The sequence below is a fragment of the Centroberyx affinis genome, unplaced genomic scaffold (assembly GCF_046629955.1).
Source record: "Centroberyx affinis isolate AG114_WGS23_722 - 3 ecotype Tasmania unplaced genomic scaffold, CSIRO-AGI_Caff_v1 ptg001129l_1, whole genome shotgun sequence".
Lineage (NCBI taxonomy): Eukaryota > Metazoa > Chordata > Actinopteri > Beryciformes > Berycidae > Centroberyx > Centroberyx affinis.
This window is the reverse complement of record NW_027279668.1, coordinates 126,182-151,242: the sequence shown is the minus strand read 5'-3', so window position 1 is coordinate 151,242 and position 25,061 is coordinate 126,182. Positions and strand designations below refer to the sequence as shown.

At 43.6% G+C, this 25,061-nt stretch overlaps 1 protein-coding gene across 1 annotated transcript; it reads left to right on the top strand.

Moving 5' to 3' along the window:
- Positions 1-1,129: 1,129 nt before the first annotated feature.
- LOC139647865 (A disintegrin and metalloproteinase with thrombospondin motifs 12-like) lies at positions 1,130-23,373 on the top strand. The gene is made up of 24 exons (XM_071523856.1): positions 1,130-1,316; positions 1,497-1,849; positions 8,513-8,690; positions 8,835-9,043; positions 9,305-9,388; positions 9,617-9,741; positions 9,845-9,994; positions 10,626-10,769; positions 11,457-11,601; positions 11,721-11,813; positions 11,953-12,098; positions 12,306-12,475; positions 12,979-13,112; positions 13,867-13,987; positions 15,080-15,324; positions 15,764-15,905; positions 16,069-16,195; positions 16,894-17,104; positions 17,259-18,485; positions 19,263-19,415; positions 19,550-19,726; positions 20,253-20,399; positions 20,546-20,699; positions 21,055-23,373. The coding sequence occupies exons 1-24, from the start codon at positions 1,199-1,201 to the stop codon at positions 21,168-21,170; spliced, it is 4,869 nt and encodes a 1,622-aa protein (XP_071379957.1). The 5' UTR covers positions 1,130-1,198; the 3' UTR covers positions 21,171-23,373.
- Positions 23,374-25,061: the final 1,688 nt, after the last annotated feature.

Genomic DNA, 25,061 nt, shown 5'->3' with positions numbered 1-25,061 from the left:
ATTTAGCTCAAATAAAACTTAACACTAGTGCATGTGTTAGCACACTAGGTGAGATTTATCTTCTGTTTGACTTTAATACCTTTTCACCTTGATAGAATTAAGTGCTTTGCGTAGATCTCAGACAAAATATTATTTTGCCGAACAGTAAAATATACAAAATATCAGTGGTGCACAAATTTTAGAGCACGGTTTCTTAAACTTTTCCATGTCAAGGCCCTCCCAAATGAATCTGCAGTATTCCATGGATCCACATGTATTTTGATATGTTAGATATAAGTTTATACAGATTTAGGCTACATAATTGCCTACACTGTAGCTGTTGAGCTAACAGTGGTGAGAATAACACCTATGATCAAAACAGACATAGACATCCTTAGGCATTTTATCATTGTACAAACTTCCACAGAGCAAATTTTCAAGTGATGATGAGTGTTTCAGTCATAGTCATTTGGAGTTGAGCAGTGCTAATTGGAGAGTTTGTCCACTCTTTGAGCTGATATGGCTTTAGGGCAGCTGTTCAAATCTTAAAGTTAACTAACTTAAAGTAAACTTAAATATTAAAGTTAAATTAACTCTGATGGGTGTGGACTCATATAAAAACTGGCAAAATGTTGTTTTTTACACACTCACAGTTAAACTAACACTGACGATTTTGCTGTGTAGGTAATACTGAAATCAAATAATTCCTCTTTTTGCCGGGACCCCAGTTTGGGCCCCACTGTTTTAAAGTATGGTTGTAAATGCAGTTTACTGTTCGCTTGGCAGGGAGGCATCAAATCGTTTCGCATTGCACCGCTGGAGGCGTTTAATATCAATCCATTACACACCATTACGACTATTACTACGACTATTATAATCATTCAAGCAGATACGGCCAGTGAGTGAAGCGTCTCCTCCTGCAGCAGCGCTCCCAGCTGCTCCCCCCTTCGCTCCTGCAAGGAAAGGAAACAAGACACTGGCCCAAGAACACTCCTCCCCTCCTTCGCACACTCGCAGCTTTCTCCCTCTTTAACTATGTTCTGTGATCCCCTGCCTTCCTCGGTGCATGTTTCCCTTCGTGAGGGGAGATTTCTCAGCTTATTCATGTCATGACACGGGGCAGTGCAGGACCGAAGTGGTCGTCAGACCGCCTCTAACGCAACTGGAACTCCAATGCCGAGAAATCTTTTCCAGTGTTTTGAGTTTGGTTAGATGAAATATGCCATGTTCGCAGGAGAGCCGGGTTCTTTTTCTGCTACATTTTGTTTTCATTTTGGCAGCCGGCCACGAAGACTTCTCCGACTCCGGCAGACTTCTCTCCCCCTTTGCAGAAAAAGGTCGGTGTGCTGCAGTTTTAATAGGAGCTGCATGTCTGTGCATTGATTCTGAATGCAGTGCATCACTTGAGCAGGCTCTATAATTAAGTGCATAAAGGTAAAACTTTGTAACCTATACCACAAATGTATGGACCACCTCTCACAGCTTAGTATTCTATTCTATTCTATTCTATCCCACAGGTCCACAGTCAGATCAGTCCATCGTCCACCCAGTGAAAATCGCCGCAGATGGACAGTTCATCTCCCACTCTCTGTCTCACCACTTCAAGGGTGGGCGAGTCAAGCGTGACCTGCGACCCCCGGGCTTGGAGGGACAGGTTTATTACGAGGTCAACTACAAAGGTCGGGTTTTATTTTTCAATTTGACAGCAAACAATCACCTGGTTTCAAGTGACTACGCTCTGGAGAGGAGGGGCGGGAGTGCGAACAGGACGGAGCATCGTCTCTCCGGGGGGAATTCCTGCCACCTCCTTGGGACGGTGGCGCACACTGGTGCGCGTGGAACTGCTGCCATCAGTACCTGTAAAGGACTGGTAAGAAGTCACATTCTGTTGCATGCATAGCAGTGCAATTAGTTCAATCTGAGCCTTTGTCTCATTCATTGGATTCAAACCTCTAATTTATGTGATGCTTGATCTTTATCTCATGCTCAATCCTGCAGGAATATGCATATACAATACTCTCTAAAGTACACTTGCTTTTGGCAGGAAGGGTTTTTTTTTCTTTTTTTGAAGACACAGGGGAGAGAGGGGCATCACTCTGGGGAAGCTGGTATGTGGTTTAGCCAGGCTCCTAAGCAAACCCTCCAACTGACAGTGCCCTGTCTGTTAGTTTGCCCTTCAAAGACTTCCTGAGAATATTTGCAGAACAAGACTGCTGCAGACCCACAAACGGCTGTTGCTTCTCGGCCGACCATGAAACCCTTTTTGTCTTCTTTGTCTTTCAGCATTTTACACTTTTTATTTTCACCCCTTCACTCATTCATTCATTCATTCATTCATTGCCTGACTCACTCACTCACTCACTCACTCACTCACTCACTATCTATCTATCTATCTATCTATCTATCTATCTGTTCTTTCAAATCTCTGCAACCCCATCCTTGTTACTTTGTTCTACACAGTAAGTTATACTGCAGATGCAATAATTACTTTGGCATATTTTTACTGACTGGAATAATAGAGAGTGACAGATGGAGAGTCGGGGAGTTTGGCCATACACTTTGTTCTCAGAGTGTTTGTGCTTTTTTACTTGTACTGTAATGTTTCTAATCATAGAAGTATTTCAACTACAAAGGAGAGAAAGACAGCTGGTCAGCAGAAAGAGATGAGTGAGCAGCACACCATATGAAGAGTTTCAGTCCAAAATCAGATAGCCACCATATGAAAAAAATGATATACTCTTACAAAATAATTACTGACAGTGTGGGTTTTAACGTTATGTACCATTTTAAGACCTTATCTTGCCAAATAGTAATATCCTAAGGACAGAGTCATTTGTGTTTTTGAAGTATTGACTGTTTAATTTCAGGGGGCAAAATGGATATAGCAAATGATTTACAGTAATGATTTGAAACAAGCAAATCGGAAGCGGATGTGGAAAAGGAGGAACTTCCCCCTCTGAAATGATCAGACGTGTCAGTTTTAGCCATGAAGAATGTCTCGCTGTATTTGATTCTGCCCCAGCAGGAATGCCTCTCCTGCAGAGTCTTGCCTCCTGCCCGTCTGTCATGTTTGTTTGGGTTGCAGTGCCTCTTTCTGCCAAATCTTGTAAATGCAGTTAATTTGTTACAACGACCTGGTGAAACCCGCCTGTTTTATCTGCACATGCATCTGACTCAGAGCAAACAGACGAAAACGACAGCCGCTCCTGCGGTTCCATAATTTATACATGTGACCCAGTTTACATGCTCTCAAGTAATCCTCAAAGAAAAATGTTACATCACTCTAAATTCCTGCTGCAGTTCAGTCTCCTTATCTACAACTTATAAAGAGGATTTCTCTGCAATCCTGAGCGCTCCAGTTTGTCCCTTCTCTCCAACCTCGCAGGGAAACCATATTAATCTAATCAAGTGCTATTCTGTTCTGTGGAAGAAGGGTCATAGCAGCTCAGACCACAGTGAGACCACTGAGCAGCAAGACTCAGCCAGCCAGATGTGGGAGGGAAAGATTGCCAGCTGCTGTTAAGGTCAGTCACCCTCAGGGATGCAGACAGAGACGGACCGCTTCAAAATATGAAATAATAATAATAATAAGCTTTATTTTTGTAGCACATTTCAAAACAGAAGGTACAAAGTGCCTAAAAACAGGCAGCAAAAGGAACATAGCAAAAAAAAAGTATGGAGGGAAAGTAAAAATACAATAAAATGTTAAAAATAATGACAATACAATAAAATAAGTTAAGTATAAAACATACAATGACACAGATCACATATGCCAAGTGTTTACTACTGCATTACAGGGATTGGGAGGGTTACTTTCCAAACGTAATCCATCACAGATTTCTGATAACCTGCTTGAAATTGTGGAATACTCAAATTGCGTAATGTAATCTGATTACTTTCACTTACCTTCGGATTACTTTTCCTCAAAAATCTAGAGAATAGTAACATTTTTTTCCCCAATTTGAATAGTTCTATTACCATAATTGCCACCCACTATTTCAACTTGTACGAAATTAGTTTAGTGCCATAGTATCACAGTTTAATTGCTCTTTTTAAGCAGTGCCTTCGTTGGTGAAGATGATCACCCTGCGATATGTTTGCATAACACAACTGCTTAGGAAATAGCTGCATACCTGCCTGTGCCTACAGCTGGGGAGGGGTGACAGGCTTGCTTTGTCTACAGCCTGATTTGTTCTCCTTGCCTTGAGAGCCGGCTGTGATTGGTTGGCTGAACAGAATGAAGGAAGTAAGGAGGGCAACTTGGCACAGAATGGGAGTCAATCCAGGCGACAGAACAGGCTCGTGCCTTTTGAATGCTGTAAGCCACAATGTGGTCCCTGCTGCTAAATTAACACCTCTGCATCCTCTCATTTCACCAACACACTTCTGGTTGAGAAAACCAAGTCACATTTGCTCAAACAAATAGAGCTACGCCACAGCGAACTGTATTGACTTTGCGGGCGATCATGTCTTGACAAAGTTCAAGTTCTCTTTCATCTGCATTATTTACTGTAGAGAACTTTAGTGAAACTGTGAGGACCAGAGTAGGCAGTTGCTGTCAAGAATCTTTTTTGTTTCTGTGGGAGGTTTCTCAATTCAAGCAAACCCTAAGCTTTTTCAATAGAGGCGTTGGTAACCCCCAAGGCACAACACAGAACAAGTGAATGCAAGTTCAGACCTATTATTTGGGTATTTTCTTTACTTAAATGCATATTTCTTCACGCTATCCAGATGAATAATGATGATATCTTTGACCTTTGAGGTAAAGAAATCATCTCAGGCATAATTACTTTACTTAACTAATTACTAACCCTAACCCTAACCCTAAGAAAAATTAATGCAAACTAAAGACCCATAATTATCGAAAGACTAGTGTTTGAGTTGTTCTTGTCTAAGTGTAAATACAGGATGCTGTTTGGTAGAAAAGTGTTGTGATTAATCATATTGCAGTAATAAGCACCATCCGCCTCCACCTCTCCATGTGTCCCAGTAATCACTGCTAAGGCCACAGGCTCTGTGTAACAGCAGAGACTTTATTCCAGACCCAGTTGGCCTGCACTACAAAACCCACAGAAGCAGGAAACAGAAGTAAAGCAGTTCCACATGGCCGCCGTATTTAGAACACAGACCTGTGTTATGGTAACCTCCCCTGGCTCTGGCACCTCACACCCCAACACGCTTCCTCTAGGTTAGAGAGGAGGGGGATTAATGAAAAGGAGGAGGAGAAGGGCAGGAGGCGGCAGAGGGAGAAGTGGTGGCGAAAGTGCACTGTGGAGTCCAAGGCTGTTTCAGCTGGCAGAACGTTTGGGATTTAGAACAAAATCTGGGACAGAGTAATCACCCAATTTTGTTGCAGACCCTTTAAATGAAAAACAAAGCTTGTCACTGTCCTTTCAAGCTGCATGTCTTTTTGTTTGTTGAGCACAGACATCACAGAGGATCTGCACATGGTAATTTAAGGATCACAAGTAACACTATAACTACACTGTGCAAGCAAAGCCGTGCAGGCAGCAGCGCTGCACAGTAGGACTGTATTTGGTATGCAGATCATACAGATCATGCAGAGCAATGGTCTGAATGTTTGGATGGGCCTCTCTGTAGCATTCCTTCCTGGTTGATCTGCTCTCCACCACCTGGTTTTGTCTGCTGGGACTCACTTCGAAGTATAACACTCATGAAAACATATAGGAGCCCATAGGGAGCTCACATGATAACAGAGAATACTATGGAACCAGCTCAGGATGTCTCCATAATGTGCAGCACAGCAGTGAAATGATGAAATGTAGCGATAAATAAATGGATCAAATCTTATCCTGTCACTTTTCACAGAGCATGTAGAGTAGATACAGCGCAACAGTGAGATCAGCTGAACCTTTTCTGCACAGGGCCTTTAGGGGAGCTTTCCCAACTGACCACAAGTCAGCTTGCATGCTTTATGGATGAGTCCTCCGTAGCCCTGGGACCCCTGGCCAGCGGCCACACACTGAGTCAGTGTTGGAGAACCCTTTCTCATATCAAGCATTCACTCTAAGTTTGGACAAGGATAACCCAACCTCAGCCATAGACAGAGGACTTCTGGTTACCGTTTGTTTATGTCGGTCAAAAGAGCTATGCAAAAAGTATTGTTGTTGTAGTGGTGGTTTTTCATATGAAAACAAACTGAACATCAACAGGAGATAACTACTGAGTGGTATACTCCAAAGTTAGTAACAGAACCTCCGTTTTTGGCCCCTATCCATTTCTCCACCCTGTCCATTTTCTGACAGGCAATATTATTTTTTTCTCGGTTTTCTCTCTCACTGTAAGATTCACTGTTACAGGTGTAGTAATGTGGTCTTTCCAAGGGAACGACTGCTCTAGATTTGCACTTTGTGAACTCCCTGTATGGAGAAACAAGAAACCCGCCCAGAGCTCTGGAGAGTCCTGAATGAATGTGTTTGGAGAATAATTGTATTCTTCTTTTCTAAAGAAAGAGTAAAACTTGTCTGGATGACCTAGAAAGCTGGACAGCGCATAGCTGCAGTAAACAGCAGGTCAGGCCCTTGGAACCACAATTGGTCAAACTGTAAGCATTGCACGGCCTGATTTCTCACATCTGTCCTTGGCTCCTCGACAGGAGAGAAATCCAAGAATTAACTGCAAATCAAATTTTTATTATCTCCATAGAATTCTTCATAATTCTTCATATCACGTAATACATGTGCATGTTAAGTGATTTTTTTCGGTGTGTTATCTCCCATGACGTGAATGCATGTGCATGAGTCTGCCTCTTTTTGCTGACAATAAATCAAATCAAAATTCTCTCTTTGCACCTGCAACTAACCCTTCTTAGCTGTGCTTATATAGACCTTCCCTTTTCCATCTGTTTGGCTCTTGAAAGAATTATGCATCCCTCTCTCATTCTCTCTTTTGGAAGTTGGTTTAGGGATAGAGGGAGGGGTTCATCCCTGCACAGTCTGGGCTTGTTTGGACACACACTCAACTTGATACACACACAACCACACACACACACACACACACACACACACTCACACACTCACAATGAGCTGGAGAACATTCATAATGCATGTGGGTGTATAGGAAAGTCAGAGAGGTGAAAGAACTCTCTTGGTCTTTCTGTGTACGCGTGTTTGTGTGTATGCATGCATGTGTGTGTTTATCTATGTGTATTTGTGTGTGGGGGTGTGAGCGTGTGCATGTGCGTATGCATTTGTCTATGTGTGTGTTCAACAGCAAACCTCTCTGATCAGCAAGGGAATAGCCTGCACCAGTAAGAACATGCATGGCATACTTCAGAAACAGACTATGCAGTTCTGCTGCAGCAGACAGAGAATTTGCCCCAGGGAAGGAAGGAAGGAGGGCCGCTCTTAGTTCATATACAGATCTTTTGGCTAATGATGGATTCCACCCTGATGGAAATTACTCAGCAATGACCTTTTCTGCAGGCTTTAACAAGGGAGCTTCTACTCGCTCACCCTTAGGGGTGGCAATTTTTGAAATATCACAGTCTTGTTTTAAGAGATTGCTTGATGGATTCATTGATGCACTCATAAATGTTAGAACAAAATGGCACATCACTCAATAGGCTATATAATATAATTTTTCCATTGTAGTCATTGGCTGGGAATAAATTACATCACATGAGAGACTGCAAGCTGCACTAGGCAAGATTTTTGTGTAAAAATACACCCTTCTTATCAATCCAAATCACAAAGTGGGGCTGCAACAGAGAAGAGTGTCACATCCTCACTAATTGAGATGCTGTAGACTCTCCATATTTTCCCGAGTAAATTGAATGTGTCAGGTATGGTCACTGGTGGGAAATCCGCTCGGTGCACAGGAATTGATGAGTCAAAATTTAAGAGCAAAATACAAAACCTTCTCCTAAACAGCAGCAAATGATAATGGTTGAACCTGTTGAACCTTCTCCTACCCCACCAGCCACTAAGAAATTTAAGTCTGAGGAATGTGCAACTTACTGATGTCATGTTGCATAATTTGAATAAAGTCCTTCAAACTTGTAAAAATTCAATAATTTCCTGCTGACACTTGTGGTGCCAAAGTGCAAAGTTGCCTAGTGCAGCTTTAAAGAGCGAATCAGCATGAAATCACGTTTTTTGAACTGTAAACATAGTTATATGGCTTCTATATAATGAATGCCATTAATTCTGTACTTAATGTCAACATTTTTCAAATGTATCTACTTCTAGGGGCAGAAAATCGTTGTTGCACTGCTCTCTATGGGCTGAAACTTTGAACCTTGTTGCACTTCTGGCCACACCTCAATCAGTGATGTCAAGGCAGGTATTTCGCCTTTGGCAGCGTCAAATCCTTTCCATTATCACAGACACACACCCCAAATTCGATCTTGCTCCTCACCCCTTCGCACCTTCAAAATTGTGTACTAGGCGGAGACTGGATGATGGTGCATAGGCACTCTTTAAATCGCTTATTCTGTAATGAGGTATCTTTACCCCTTTATAAGTGGATCCATGCACCCATTGATTTCATTTCTTTTATGTGTCTTCAATAGAGAGGCCTCTTCACCTTGCCAGAGGGACACTATTTCATTGAGCCAGTCCAGAAGGCTCCTGGTGATCCTGTGGGGACTCCGGAGCCGCACATAATCTACCCCAGAGTTACTACACAAACGCACAGAAACAAACGCAGCCCCAAGACCCAGGACACACCCGGCCCCTGTGGAGTTAATGGTGTGTGTGTTTCTGATTCTGTGTGTGTTTGTGTATGTATAATGCAGGTGTTTTTGTAATTGCTCTTCTCTGTCTTCGCCCATGTCAGGCGAGGACAAGCCACTCGTGTACTTGAAGTGATGTGTTCCATTATCCACGCTGTAGATGCTCCAAGAGACTCTGTTCAGGTGGAGAGGGAGAGGGAGGAGTGGGAGAGAGAGCAGCAGCAGGGGGAGGAACAGGCTCAGTCCCGCTCCCAGCGCTCAGTCAGCAGAGAGAGGTGGGTGGAGACCATGGTGGTGGCCGACTCCAAACTCATCGAATACCACGGCAGCGACAACGTAGAGTCCTACATCTTCACGATCATGAACATGGTGAGTGGGTAAATTGACTTCTGCTTTGGGAGTAATGGTTTATTATGTGCAGACTTGCAGGTGTCGTGGGCCTAGTTCAATGAAACATTCATGATGGGAGGTGCCCACTTGATAACTCCAATAACATATCTGCTCTCACACACATATCTCTCCTCTAACATCCAAGCTAGGTTTCTACGTAGGTGCTCAGTTGGTAAATGCTTTCATAAAAAGCCAGTGATCATTGATATTTCTGGTACTGAATGATCTCTCTGTTGACAGGTGGCTGGGATCTTTCATGATGCCAGTATAGGGAATGCCATCCACATCATCCTGGTTCGCCTCATTCTACTACAGGGAGAAGAGGTAAAACTCACTTTGTGCAAGACCTTTATGAAACTATAATGTGCTGTACAACACTTTTGCTTTGGCAAGCCATATACTAAACTTTAAGGGGCAGCACAGTGATAAAATTGGTAGGGAGACTGTCCTGAAGTGACAAAATCTAAGCAATTCAAATGATGTTGGGTATCTCCCTTTTGTGTGAAGGACAAATGTGCATGAGGGTGTTTCTAATGTTACTGTCTCTTGCAGAAAGGGTTGAAGATTGTTCACCATGCAGACACCACTTTGGCCAGTTTTTGTGCCTGGCAGAAGAACCTCAATCCACAGAGTGACACACACCCAGCTCACCACGACGTGGCTGTGTTGGTCACCAGGCAGGCAACACACAAGCACACACACACACAAGGTCATACCTTGAAATGGCTGAATAATATGTACTGATATGCACATGTATATCTGTGTGTGTTTTGCCCCTAGGAAAGACATCTGTGCAGGGATGAACCAGCCGTGTGAGACCCTGGGTCTGTCCCACCTGTCTGGGATGTGCCAACCACACCGCAGCTGCAACATCAATGAGGACTCAGGCCTCCCTGTTGCGTTCACCATTGCTCATGAAATGGGCCACAGGTGTGTGTGTGTGTGTGTGTGTGTGTGTGTGTGTAATTGTTTTGGAACCCAGAATAATGGAATAGAAGAATGAAACACACTTGTTCCCATCATCTATTACTATAGAGGCTTTGCAGTTGTGTCATTAATCTCCTAGCAGCCATTGTTGGCACCATCATGGAGGTCCATTGCAGAATTAGCTGCATGCAAGTAATGCTAAATATCCAGGCATGAAAAAGAGAGATATCTGAAAAGATTGTCGTGATGTGGGTGAAGATACATTTAGTAACATTATAGGTAAAAGTGAATGGTCTGAGAAGTTAGATTTGTTTCCAAATTTAGGTGAAATGATCTTGTCTTTAGCCCTAACCTAACAGATAGTCCTAGTCACCACTCCAAAGCCATATGAGTTGTTGCTTGAAAAACATCAGCTCAGTTAACCTAAACAAACAGTTGTTTTTTGTCATTGTTAGCTAGCTAACTAGCCAGCAGGTTAATTTAGAAAAGCAACTAAGTCTTGAATTCTGTTGAGATGACCAAGTCGTACGTTTAGAAAAGCTGTTGACAGCTGTTGTTGCCCAACAGCTGAGGACCTCCACTTATGTCTAGTAATGATATTTCAACCAGCCGTGTTTGTTGTGTTTGAATGCAGCTTTGGTATCCATCATGATGGCCAGGGGAATGACTGTGAGCTGGAAGGGAGGCACCCCTTCATCATGTCCAGACAGCTGATGTATGACAGCTCGCCTCTCACTTGGTCGACCTGCTCCAAGGAATACATCACACGTTTCCTAGAGTAAGGCTACATTCATACTTTACTCTGAAGTCATTAGTTAGAATTAAAAATAACATGTCTCACTCAACTTCAACTGCCCACACTGTTTTTCTTTGTGGGGGATTCACAAAGTGGTCTGCAAGATGTGGGACTTGGCACGGTTGTCTAATCACAGGGGAAATGGGGGCAAGTCAACACTAGAATGACTCTTCCTCAAAGCAGATGAATGGATGGACAGGCGTAGATTTTCAGTGGGCGTAAATGGTCCAATAATCGAACACAATGGGTGTAGTGTTCATTGGAAGAAAGAAAGAGATACAAAAAAGTTGATCCACGGCACACCATGAAAACTGCATTAACTGCCCATGCTGCTTTTTCCAAGTCAAATTTACTTCTGAAACACTTACAGATACAAAAGACACTGAACAAGCACAAAACAAATTTGAACAAATGAGGCCAGAGTATCCACAGGAACACAATAAATGACAGATTAGTAAGAGGAGCTCAAAGGATGAAGTTAATTTTCTCATACAAACCACTTCCTATGTGTCAGTGTTTCAACTATGTTTTTTTGCCCTCCCTCTTTCTCTGAACCATCAAACTCTTTCTCTTTTCCTGTCTCTCTCTCCTGCTTCTTGACCCTTCCTCCTTTTCATTTCTTTCAATGTGTCACCTATCTGACATCGGACCTTTGTCTTTCTGTCTTAGTCGTGGTTGGGGTTTCTGTCTGGATGACCGTCCTTCCAAGAGGGACCTCACCACCCCATTGGCCCACCTGGGTGTCCGCTACACTACACACCACCAGTGCCAGCTGCAGTACGGCCCCAATGCTACCTTCTGCCCTGAGGTCGATGTGAGTACTGTGCACATACGCAGAAACACAAACTGAAGGTAAAGAATCTTGTAGAAAATTGATGAAATGTGTGAAGTAGGATCCTCTGCTCATTTGTCTTTGGGTTGTGTTTTTTTCAGAATGTTTGCCAGATTCTTTGGTGCTCAGTGAACGGCTCCTGTCGCTCCAAACTGGACTCACCTATAGATGGCACCCGCTGTGGACCTGAGAAGGTGGATGGAGACAGTCGCTTTGTCTTGTTAGGGTTTGGATTTCTGTGGTCTGGGGAGGATTATGGATGGCAGTATGGATATAGGGCTGGGGCTGAGACTTCTGTGCTGAATATGTCATGTTACATCTCTTCTCCCTCAGTGGTGTATCTCAGGAGAGTGTGTGATCGTGGGTAAGCTGCCAGAGACAGTGAATGGAGGCTGGGGACAGTGGAGCACCTGGTCTCACTGCTCCAGGACTTGTGGAGCTGGAGTCCAGGCAGCAGAGAGGGAATGTAATAGCCCCAAGTAAGAACTGACTCTAGATCTGTCTCACACAACAAACCACATTTCAACTCTTTCTCCCACCCTTTTTTAATTAAACCTTTTTTTTCATTGCATTTCAACCACTGGCAAAGTCTTCCATAAAATGACATGACATCCTTTTCTCCCCTGTGAAACGATACTGAGTTATGATCACCCAGTTGATTCAAAGCTTTCCACTGTTTTCCACAGACCGGAGTTTGGGGGAAAGTACTGTACTGGGGAAAGGAAACGCTATCGCACTTGTAACACAAAGCTGTGCCTGAAGAATAAACCCACCTTTAGAGAGATGCTGTGTAGTGAGTTTGACACGGTTCCCTACCAGAATGAGCTCTACCAGTGGATTCCTGTGGCTAACCCATGTAAGTATTCAAAGCCACAAATATACAATCAGATCAGATACCACAGATAAACAGACACACAAACTAGCGATACTTGCAGTTCCCCTTCCATATCGCCAAGGTTCAGTAGGTGTGATTATATGTCTCAGTCAACAGGGGGCACTAGATACCTTGTAAAGCCACCAGTGTTGCAACTTCAGTAACTGCTACGTTTGTAGAAATGAGCACACTATTTTTGTTCTGTTTCCTATGGACAAATCAATGTACTTTCAATTATATGCAGATCAAAGCTACCAGGGCTCATGATGCCATTTTCTGTCTGCTGTATAAATTATAGTCAATAGAGCTCCAAAAATGCTTTGTTGTCTGTCAGTAATATGCTTCATTAGTACTCCCTTAATTTTTAGTCCCTGAAACATTTGGGATTAAAGTTATTTGTGGTTTTTCACACATTCACACATGCAAAACATACTAATAACAAGCATTTCTTTGGAATTAAAATGCAACCCCCCAACCATCTTCAGTAAGCCCCTGTGAGCTGCACTGTCGACCAGTCAGTGAGTATTTTTCGGAGAAGATGCTTGATGCTGTGACGGACGGGACTCCATGCTTCATGAACAACAACTCCAGAAACATCTGTGTCAACGGAGTGTGCAAGGTAGTGTGGCTGGGTAAGAGACTGGAGGGGGTTATAGGTTTAAGGAGATGATACACAGGCAATTTTTTTAGGGCAAATTTGGGGCAAAGTTTGCTGGCAACTTTTGCTGGAAATTTTTCCTCACTGAAAACAATTAGAAATCTAGCCAAGCTTGATCAGAAAGCAAGGTTTGCTGGCAAGGTTTCAACATCAACTAATCAGAGACAAGAAAATTGGTCAGGTGACCTGTCCTCAGCCCAAAATATTTTTTGAAATAATGGTGGAATGTGCAAGGTGCAGGTCCACAACTGCTACTAAATAGTAAGCACAACTAGTGAATAATAATTTTTTATTATTTTTATATAACATTTAATCAAGCCAGCTAGCTGTTGGATGCCAATAGAATAGATTATTCTTTTTTGTGAACAAAACAGATCCATACATAAGCCTAAAATACACATTATGAAATTGCAGTGGATAACCTTAATAAAATGATTAAATTATTACATTTTCAGTGGAAAAGAGGAGGCAAAGATGACAGTGATGGCAGCAATATCTGTTATTTCATCTATTTTCACTCCTCCAACTTTCACTCCATTGCCGACAAATTTTGTCCAAAATTTGCACTAAAAATGTGTCTATGTATCATCAGCTTTAGAGGCAGGATTAGAGCAAAGAGAAGAAGAGAGATTTTTATGTCAGCTCCCACCTTATGTTATATCCTAATATGTCTGTGGATGTTTTTTGTGGGTTTTTTTGTGTGTTTTGACTGTAGGAAGTAGGCTGTGACTATGGTATAGATTCAAATGCAGTGGATGATCGTTGTGGAGTCTGTTTGGGAGATGGCACAAGCTGTGAGACGGTCTATAAGACATTCGATGGAGGAGAAGGCTTTGGTGAGTTCGACAAAAAAAGAAAAAGCAAATGAAGGCAACAGGGAATTCATAATACTTATGCTCAGGTGGAAAATAAATAAATTATCCAGAGTTAAATGTTCATAAGTATATAGAATCGTAGTAACAAAAACCAGACAGCTTAATACGCCTTCTGCAAAAACTGAGTCACTTCTGAGAAACGGCTTAGACCCCCCCCCCCCCCCCCCCCCCCCCGCCAGGAGGCTGTGAAAAAGGGACATAATTCAAATTTATTTCTACAGAGAGAAAGTCATTTCAGGACAGTTCGTTAGCATTACGCCATTGTGTTGTTTTTTTGTTGTCATGGCAGCCTTCTTGTCCAGACCATGCAGCTGTTTGTCCTGCTGTACTTGGCTGGTGTATGTGTGTGTGTGTGTGGTGTGTCTCTATGTGTGTGTGTGTGTGTGTGTGTGTGTGTGTGTGTGCATGCCTGTGTTTGCATTTGTGGAAAGATATGCTTGTTGATGCCTTTGGCCCAGTTTACTGTTATAATTTTCTCGGAAAAGAATAACTCACACAAGTTCACAGAATCAACATGCAGTATAGACAGATTTATAGAGAAAGAGACTCTAAAACAATAAAGATTTTTCCTCCCTTCCTCTCTCTCTCTCTCTCTCTCTTTCTCTCTCTCTCTCTCTCTCTCTGTCTGTGTGTGTCTGTGTGCCCCTCACAGCATCCTTTCCAGATAACCAGCCCAGATGTGTAAGACTTCAAAAGGCTTAGACCAAGGGCAAACCTCCCCCTCCTTTGCACAAACACAGAAACACACACACCTTCCCACAAACATCATTAAACTCCAGAGACCCACTCATAGCTGCTCTCGCCCTCCCCCATCCATCCCCCTATCCACATACTATAAAAAACAGAGACAGGGCAGTGCCCCCCACGCCGAATACACACACACACTCACACACACACACGCCAACCGCCCCCACAGACGCAGCCCACCCTCTATTAAAGATCAGAGAGAAACTGTCTGGTAGTCTGGATGCTGTTGTGAGTGTGGCAGCAGCCATGGTGGGCCATCCATTACCACGCTCTGACTCTGGCCCCTCCCTCCCTCCCCTCTCCCAGGGTACGTGGACGTGGGCGTGATACCTGAGGGGGCGCGAGACATCCTGGTGCAGGAAGTGGAGGAGGCAGGTAACTTCCTGGTTCTGAGGAGTGAGGGGTCAGAGGAGTACTTCCTCAACGGTAATTACATCATCCAGTGGAACGGGGAGTACCAGGCCGGCGGAACGACGTTCTACTACGAACGCAGCGGGAACATGGAGAACCTCACCGCTCCTGGACCCACCAGGCAGCCTGTCATGATCCAGGTAGGCCTAAGTGTGTTTAAAGGGGCGGGAGGGGGTCCTTCAAGTCCTGCATTTTCATAGTATTTTGCATATTTTAGTATTCTGAAATGCATTGAAGTAACAATGAAAAACTTAAATGTGTATTACCATTTTTCATAACCAGCAATTTAGATTTTGCTTAAGTGACATCAACCAATCGGGGCTAGAGAAGGGGGGTGGACTCCCAGTATGATCAGCCAATCAGAGCAGTGGCTCGTTTTGCTTGTGTGCTGAAATATAAATTATTAAAAATATCTCTAAACAACTTTTTCTGAAAAATAAACGATGCCAGGTAGCTAATGGCATCAAATTGATGTGTGAAAAAGTAAAAAAAAATAGCCCTTTTTAAATCTGTTGAAAATAATTGGTTATATAGAGTGCCGACATGTGGGTAGTCATAATAACCCCTGTGGTTGTCCAGTTGCTGTATCAGGAGAGGAACCCAGGGATAAAGTATGAGTACATCATCAAGAAGAGCCGCGGGACAGGAAATGAGGTCATTGAACCCGTTTACAGGTGGAGACACGGGGCATGGACAGACTGCAGCACCACCTGCGGCCTAGGTAGGTATTGCAGTTCAGTTGACTAAAATTTCTCACTGTTTAGTGTTCCACAACGTGATGGTAGGGTGAAAGTTTTTGGTCATATTTCAGTATTTTAATAATTTGTATTGCGATATTGAGTATTGTCCTGACCGTCTGCTTTCTGTCTTCCTGTCTGTCTCAGGTGAGCAGCATCAGCCGGTGCGCTGTTTTGAGATGGATGTGGGTGTAGTAGATGAGGCTCTGTGTGACCCAGAGAGCCGCCCAGTAGACAGACACCGCAAGTGCAAGAATATGGATTGCCCTGCCAGGTCCGTACTCTCAAACACTTATTATGAGCTTAGAGGAGATTATATTGGAGATTTGAGTTTCAGTTTTACAAATATTTGGTGGAGGTAGAGCTGGTCTTGTGGCAGAAAAAATCTGAGTCAAACCGCAGTGGGCGGAGCCAAAGAACCACAGTTTTTCAGAGTGCAAGTAAGCTTACTGGCAATCTTGAATGGCAACAAAGGAACTGTGATTAAAAAATAATTAAAATTCTAAATGGAAATTACTCTTTTTTTTTTCCATTAATTCCTATTCATAGCATTTGTGATCTTGGAAGGTCAGCAGGCTAGCTAATTAGCTTAATCTAGATTTTTCAGTTAGTAACTCTTGCTACTAACTGAAGGCTTCATAATATTAGCTCCCTCCACTCTTATCCCTTGCCTTTTCCCTGGGCTTCAGTTTTATATTACTTAGCCAGAAAACTGAGACTTTGGTTCCACCCACTGAGGTTTAACTCAACCAATGAGATTATTTCTTCCTCCAGAGCAGCTGTATGTCCAAGAAACATACTCTGATCTGCTGTTATCAATCATTGATATTTTCATTGTAACAAACAGATGGTTGCATTGGCCTTATGAGGCTTACTATGTTTGTATGTCTAGTTTTTGGAATACCAACATATCATCAGTATCGACTGTCTCTTTTCTTCACTTCCTCTTCCTCTCCATCCCTTGTCCTTCAGGTGGTGGGTGGGGGGCTGGCAGCAGTGCACAGCCACCTGTGGATCAGATGGGGTGCGGAAGCGAACAGTGCTCTGTGTCCGCACAGTTGCAGGGGAGGAGAGGGTGCTCCACCCTGTGGACTGCAAGCATCTCCTTAAACCCAAACCTTTGGTGCCATGCAACAGAGATGTACCCTGTGGACAGGACTGGGCTGTCGGTATCTGGGAAGAGGTACACTGCCTTTTGTTTTTTCACTCACTCCCTTTGATTATGTAACTAACTGTCTCGTTATCCTCTTTCTCCTGTATTTATCCCCCTAATCCAATCCTAATGCATTTCTTTATTTATGTGTTAATGTGTGATCCATGTTCTATCTCCTTCGTAGTGCCCAGTGACGTGTGGAGGAGGTGTTCGGTCACGGACAGTCACTTGCGCGATAGCACCCAAAAAGACCTGCGACCTCTCAACCAAACCTCGGTCCAGATCTCTGTGTGCCCTGCAGAGCTGCCCCAACTCAAGTCTCCGCCGACGACCCGGGCCTCCCCCTAAGTACCGCCGCATCTACCCACCTAGGAGCCCCCCCACCAGGCATCCTGTCTCACCTACCTCGGTTCCCAAGAGCAGCACTGCTACAGCTACACCCACAGCTGTTATCACTGTGAGGGAGGAAACAACCAGCAAGGAAACTACAGCTGCTTTCATCCCGACCACCACATCCCTCACAACCCCTAAAACCACAACCACTGAAATCATAGACACAGATGATTATGAGTTCAGTGTCGTAGTGAGGAGAAATGAGAGCGTGGAAGATAAGGGAGGAAACTCTTTCCCTACTAAAGCCACTTCTACTGTAAAGAACACAAAAGAAGATGCAGGAAAGAAAGAGGTAGAAGAGAGGGAAGAGGAAGAGGACGGGAGTACGCCAAACGTGGTGTACACTCCGGGTTATGACTATGTTGTGGAGGACAGGACAACAGAGGAGGAGGGGATTATCGACCTGGATGTTGTTACCACAGCAACGTCACTCAGGATTCCCATTAAATCGCCCACCACCACAGCAGCACCACATACACTCATTACTGCCCCACCTTTACAGACGAGCCCACATGCCACACGCACAACCAGAGCGTCCACTACACACACCTACTCCACCCCACACACCAGCACTGAAACGTGGGCCAAGACCACTCGCCACTATCCCCTCTCCAACTCTAACACCACCCCTTTCATCAACCCATACACCCACTGGACACACAGGGTGCCCCACACCACTCCCACACCCAAGGGGCACTCAAGTCCATCAAAATCTCGCTACCACACAACACGAGCCCCCTCCCCGACTGCAAAAAAAACAATCACCACTGCAGCGACCCCCAAATCCACACTAAAGATTATTAAACTGAAGAAGCCTGCTGAGCCTCCCAAGAAAAGCAGTTCTGCCTCTCGTTCTAAAAAGCCCTCGTCCCGTTCCAAAGGCTCCTCCCATCGCGCCAAGAGCCAGAACCAGAAACCAGGAAGTCCCAGGGTCAGCTCCACCGGTGACCATAGCAACCTGATGGCCAGAGAGCCAGTCAGCATGGACGTATTCTGGGAAGCAGGAAACTGGAGTGAGGTGGGTCCAAGCATTTTATAACCCTCCCTCCATCCTAAAACACTTTAACACTGTTGGTGATGCATTTCTGGGTTTTGGTATTTTGTTGTTTGTTTGTTTGTATTTTTCTTATTTGCGTGGATAACTGGCCACACATAGATGACTTGACATCACGTCGAGATATTTCCAGTGCAGCTAAAATGGAGTTTCATAGCAGAAACATTTTGTCATGGTTTGGTGTCAGTCCCCTCCGTATCAAAGGGCAAGGGCTTCTTTGTAGAGCTGCCATTTCAACAATCATACAGGGAGAAATCCATCATAGAAGAGGCAGAGAGACCAATTTCTCCACCGACAGTAGCCTCAATAGACCAGAATGCAATGCAGCCACAAGACACGTTGCATTTCGAGCAAGAGGCATGACTCTTGACTATTTCTCAACTGGAAAAACTCCAGCCTCCACCTACACGTATAAGCCACAGCCAAATCGAACCAGTTCAGGCACATTCTGTGGGGCGTGTTGAAAGGCCTTCTGAGTAAATCACTAACTGAAGTAGAAGGAGAAGAGGCAGGTTGAGGGAAGTAGGTACAACAAAAAGCAAGTTGAAGAGTATCTGAGGGTGGATTTTTCCTTTAAGAATTTCTGGTGGTCATTTTTGGAATTCTTGAAAAATGTATGTTGTGTTACATTGTTGCATTGCAATTCATTTTATGAGTCTGTCACACAATTACACACAATTACACAATGATAAAGAAGCCACCCCGCCCCCCCACCCCCACCCCCTCCTCTCCTCTCCCCAGTGTTCTACATCATGTGGGATAGGCGCAGTATGGAGGACAGTAGTGTGCAGTTCCCAGAATGATGAGGACTGTGCCAACCTGAAGAGACCTGAGCCTGCTCGTACTTGTCACCTACGCCCCTGTGCCATGTGGTCTAGCGGCAACTGGAGCAAGGTCGGTAACCTCGGGTGTCCTGCAGTGGCTGAATCTGATAATCACTCTTCTTCCTCGTTACTTTTCCAAGCGAGCGTCAGTTGCTTTTATTCTCTGAGCCATTCACTGTATTGTGATTTTCTCCATGTCTTTAGTGTCCAGAGGAGTGTACGGTGGTGGGGAGGAGGCAGCGTGATGTCCAGTGTGTTGATTCCCAGAGTAAACGTCCTCTCAGACCTTTCCACTGCCAGGCGCTGTCCACTAGACCGCCCAGCACCTTGTCTTGCCCCCACAAACCCTGTCTGACGTGGAGAGCATCACCCTGGGGACAGGTAGGGCGCACACTCTAGGCACAATAAATATTTCAAGTCTGTATATATTACATGTTTAATAAGATTCTTGTAACTTTAATGTTGCACAGTGGAGTTATGAAGATGATTTCCAACTTCATTTGTTTAGTTTTCCTCAGTCCTTCATGTTATAGTTTATAGCCAACCAGTATTATCTACATTGATTTTGTCCCATTTTCCTGTCCACATTCCAACCAAAGGTCGTGTTATTGCCATTCTACACGGTCTCAAAAACTTGCCCATGTATTTTCACATTAAGCATTGAGGAACAATGTATTTCACCTATGTAGTCACAAATTGTATACATTGTAGGCCGTTTGTGGTCAAAACCTTAATGATTAATTGCCAGAAATGGGAAACTACCAGATATGGCGACCACTGGATATAAGACAGCATTGAGAATATGTAGAAAATGTACACATGGAGAGAATTGATTTCTTGTCATATTGTTGCTTTGTATCGAATTGCAAAATTTCCTATCTGACATGAGTCCTCCTGTCGTCCTCAGTGCTCGGGGAGCTGTGATGAGGGAGTCAGGGAGCGGCTGGTGTATTGTCCCGAGCCTCACCGCTGTAGCGCCCCACTGAGGCCGAACAGCACAGAGCCGTGCAGACTAAAGCCCTGCACCCACTGGGAGCCCCAGGACTGGGAGGAGGTCAGGCACACTGGGGGCACTGGAGATGTTTTTAATGTTGTGGACAAAAAATAATTAGTGGTTATAATAGTCTTAGAAGTGGACTAAATTATCACTCTGTATGTGTGTGTGCATGTGCGTGTGTGTGTATGCGTGTGTTTTTACAGTGCTCGGTGAGTTGCGGCGGGGGTCAGCAGCAGCGCGAAGTCAGCTGTGTGAGTAAGGGGGATTTGGCTGTAATGCCGAACAGCCTCTGTGAGAAGATTACCAAACCAGAAACACTCAGGAAGTGCAATATGCAGGAATGCAAGACCAACACAGGTACGCATGCAGCTCTTGCTCTGCCTTTCTGTCTGGCCTAGTCTGTGTTTTGAAAAGCAAACTCACTTTTAGCACATGGTACATAAACTGACTGTATGCTACTGTATAGTTGTGTACTTGTGCTGTTAATCCCTTAACTTTATCTCTCAACTGCAGCTTGTGATTCTCTTACTTCTGCAGATTGGCCTTCTTAGACTCCCATTTCCACTTACACATGCATTTTGGTCCACACATCAGTTTTCATTTGTTTTTGTGTCCTTGTGTCCTTTGTTCTCTGTAAAGCACTTTGTGGCAAACCTGTTTGTTAAAAGCACTCTATAAATAAACTCAACTGAGCTTGTTCCCTCTTGAACAGGTCCAGCATGCAGGAAGAACAGCATGTCGTCTCGCTTCTGTGACAAGCTGAAGCTGTTGGGCCGCTGCTCCCTCAGGTCGGTCCAGAGACAGTGTTGTGTCACCTGTGGGCCGTAGGCAGGGTAACACACCCTCATACCATGGACACATCCCGGTCTACAGTAATACTTATCCTCCTGCTGTACTCAGCTATTCCAAAACCAGAATAACACAGCTTTGCACAGTACTACTCCAAACCAAGGTGCTAACACCCACCACACCACCACATGCTCATTTGAAACTGTCCATACAAACTAAAGTGGGTCGACTGAGTTATGGTTTTGTGATGTTCTTTGTAATCTTTTTCAAGGAATCATTTTGCGCGGAAACATGCAATAGGCGATAAAGAAAGCTGGAGAAAAAGCCCAAACACTGCTGGTGAATACACATTTTGAGTGCAGCTATCAGAGGTTTACTGTTCATGGAGCCATGTTGAGGTGAGCACTCTGGAAAACAGAAGTGTTGTTCAAAATTAGAATTAAAATGCTTTGGCTATCTAATAATTTCGCTACCAGAGTAAAACAAAAAATTGCATACTGTTGAATTCCCCTGCCAGATACAGTTTTTCTAGCCAAGTAAAGTTGGACTGAAGCCCAGTGAAAAAGGCAAGTGGTAAGAGAGGCGTTAGCTAGTATTATGAAGCGTAGCGCTCTTGCTAACTGAAAAAATGCACACACAAAAAATGCAATCTAGCCATACTAACTGATCTAGGTTAGCTAGCAAGAATGCCACTGTCACTGTCAATTAATGAAACAGAAGTCATTGCCATTCATAATCCAGTCATTGCCATTCATTATCCAGGCAATTTAGCGATTGCCTGGATAACTTCACTCCGCCGTCCAGAAATCTTCTTTGGCTCAGCCCATTGAGATTTAACCTAATAGGATTGTTTCTGCCTCCAGAGCAGCTCTGCGTCCGAGAAATTTAAACTACAATCTGCATTCCCGATCAGGTAATGCTAACCATAACTTGTCCAAGACTTTCTACACTCTGCCAGAGACTGAAAATTTAGCAGGTGAAAGAAGTGCTTTATTTGCTGCTCTTTACAGTTTACCTCCATCTTTATCATTGTCATTGATTTATCTTATTCTCTGCCTCGTTGAATGTTGTCCAGAATGTCAAAATGTGAGATGTGTTCACATTGATTAGCCACCGATCAATATTGGCTAACATACACTGTAGATTTAAGATCAGTGATTGGCTCACTGGTGATGTGCCTATTGCGACATTCCAATCTGACAGATTTTAAGTATAAATTGTGCTAAAAATGCTAAAAATGTCTCATCCACCACTGCTATTTCTCAGAGCAGAGACTTGCTTGTGTTAATTCAATGGACCAATTCCAAATTCCAAAGCCATATTAACTGTCAGTGTTGACTATCATTAAAAATGTTCATTATCAGTTGAAAAAGATCCCATTCTAATCTCCAGTGTTTGTTTCTCTGCCTACCTGCCCTTAAGTTGGCTTGTAACTACTATTGTATGATGTAATACGATATGGGCAGTTATGGCGTTATGATTTACATGCCTACAGTTTGGACTGGACTGGGATGAAGCAGTAATGCCCAGTTTTCAGAATACTATTGTGGGGGATTAATTAAATTATAACACAATGTTCTGATCCTTTCCCAGTGAATAATGAATAACCTGTTTCTGCACAAGAGGTGCTTGTTTTTACATGATGTGGTGCTGATGATTCACAGCTCAACAGTCATTAGGTAGTTACCATATGTTTGCTATTATTTCAAAGTGAACTGGTAAATATATAATGTAAATAAAGAATTTGGGTGATCTCCTCAGTATATTGTTAATAATAATAATAATCTGTATGTTTTTATACTCTTATTTTTGTTGTTTTATTCTGCTTGAGTAATGCTCTTGTTCTCAGAGCTGGCACTGTGTGTTTACACTATTCTGGGTACAAGTTCCTGGTTTAGTCGATGTGCTGTGATTGTCGATGATAATTTAGTCAACTGCAGAACCTGCACAGTTCTGTAGTCCAACCTGTGGTGCTCCTCCTCTTTTATGAGATTGACCAGTGAGAATGAGGTGTTGCAGGTCATCCCTCTCGGCCGCACTAAAGATGGCCGCTGTGTTTATATGATGTTGTACAGGCATTACTATTGTCCTACATACTGTACGTTACCTTGACTGAGCTGTCTTCAACATGTCTCCAGCAATAAATGTAATGATGAAAGATGTTTGTGTCAAAAGTGCTTTGTAACTGAACAACTTGTTTTTTCTTTGAATATTCTGAATCTGTTGGTGTGAAGTATGCAGGCTTGTCTGGGTACCTTATTCTCTGGTGAATTGCTGAAATAAAGTGATGATCTTTTAAATATGTTATTATATTAAATATAATATAACAGTAGTAACACTGGGGCATCCTGATGCCTCAGTGGTCTAAGGCCTGTGTACCATGTAACGATGACTAATGGATTAAAGGATAAATTCGGTGATTTTGGACCTATATATAAATTGTCTCTTACATACCTGTAGTACTTCCCTGCAGAGAATATTGACTCCAGAGTCAGCTATCGGTTGAAACGGCGAGCTCCGTTGCCTCTTGTTGCTAACAATGAGTCCAAATACGGTTTGTCAAAATATCTCCAAAAGTCAGTCTGTGAAAACGACTCACGTATTTCTATATTCCTCTGACCGTCCAAAACTAGATCACTCCACCTCCACCAGTAACACACTTTCACCCCACAGCAGTGTTGCGGCAGAGAAAAATAGTTCTGTGATTTCCTGATTAGTGAAAGTGTGCGTAATGGAGGAACTGTGTCATGTTTACTCTCAACACCCCTGTGGAGCCTACGAACGGCTTTTTTGGAGATATTTTGACAAACCCATTTGGACTCATTGTTAGCAGCAACGGAGATCGCTGTTTCAACCGACAGCTGACTCAGGAGTCAATATTCTCTGCGGGTCCAAGTACTACATGTATGTAAGAGACAGATAATATATAGGTGCAAAATCACTGAATTTATCCTTTAATCATCTAATCATTTCAGCACTAGACTTAAGACCTTTGTTGTGTGTCATCCCCCTCTCTCTCCCCCAACCTTCCTGTTTCTCTTCACTGATAAACTGTCAAATAAATGCAAAAATGCCAAAAAGACAACAAATCAATAACAAAAATAACGAAAACAGCTAATGTTCAGCTAACTGCGATGCACTCCTCTGCCCCCTCTGTGTTTTGCACCATGACCCTTCAGGTCAACAGGGTCATTCTCACCTGCGGATGCCAGATGCTACTAGATGTGTAACACCAGAATCCGTAGCATCAGGCTCTGTTTCAGGGATCAGGTTCAGCTGGCCCAGATTTCCCAGGCTCCTCTGTGCCAGAAAACCCGACACGAACGGACGCTGCTCCGCTCCACGCATCCCGCTGCTGTCATTCAACCCAGACCAAGAGTTAGTCAGCAGTAATGGAAGGAGTAACAGGACACCGGGCCAATGTGGAGCATCATGTCCTCAATGCAGTGTGTGTTTGTGTGTGTGTGTGTGTGTGTGTGTGTGTGTTATCATGACGAAGCAAACTCCATCCAGTTGCATTACCTAACCACATCTCTCGTTCTATGTTATGTCACTGTGTGTTGCTTCATTTGACACCTGCTACTTGTGTTTGTGTCGGAGTTGTAATTGCACGACGGAAAGAATCTCGTTTTTTTTCCTCTTGCTTGTTAACCCTAATCATACGCAGTGGATATGACACTTTTTTCCATGAGGAGGCCAGGGAAAGTATGTGGATTACTGTATTGTTTCAGTCCATATTAAGCGTGGGACAATCAGCGTTTATGGAGCTCATGTTCACGAAAAGCCTGAGAATATCAGAAAATGCCTCTATGACTTTGCAGTGGCTTTAGCCTCACCAGGGAGTGAAGTCAAATAAACATGATTCCTTTTCATCTTTTCAGTTCTCGTGCTATTTCTCATTTTGAATGTGTTGTGTCCCCAGCTTACCTC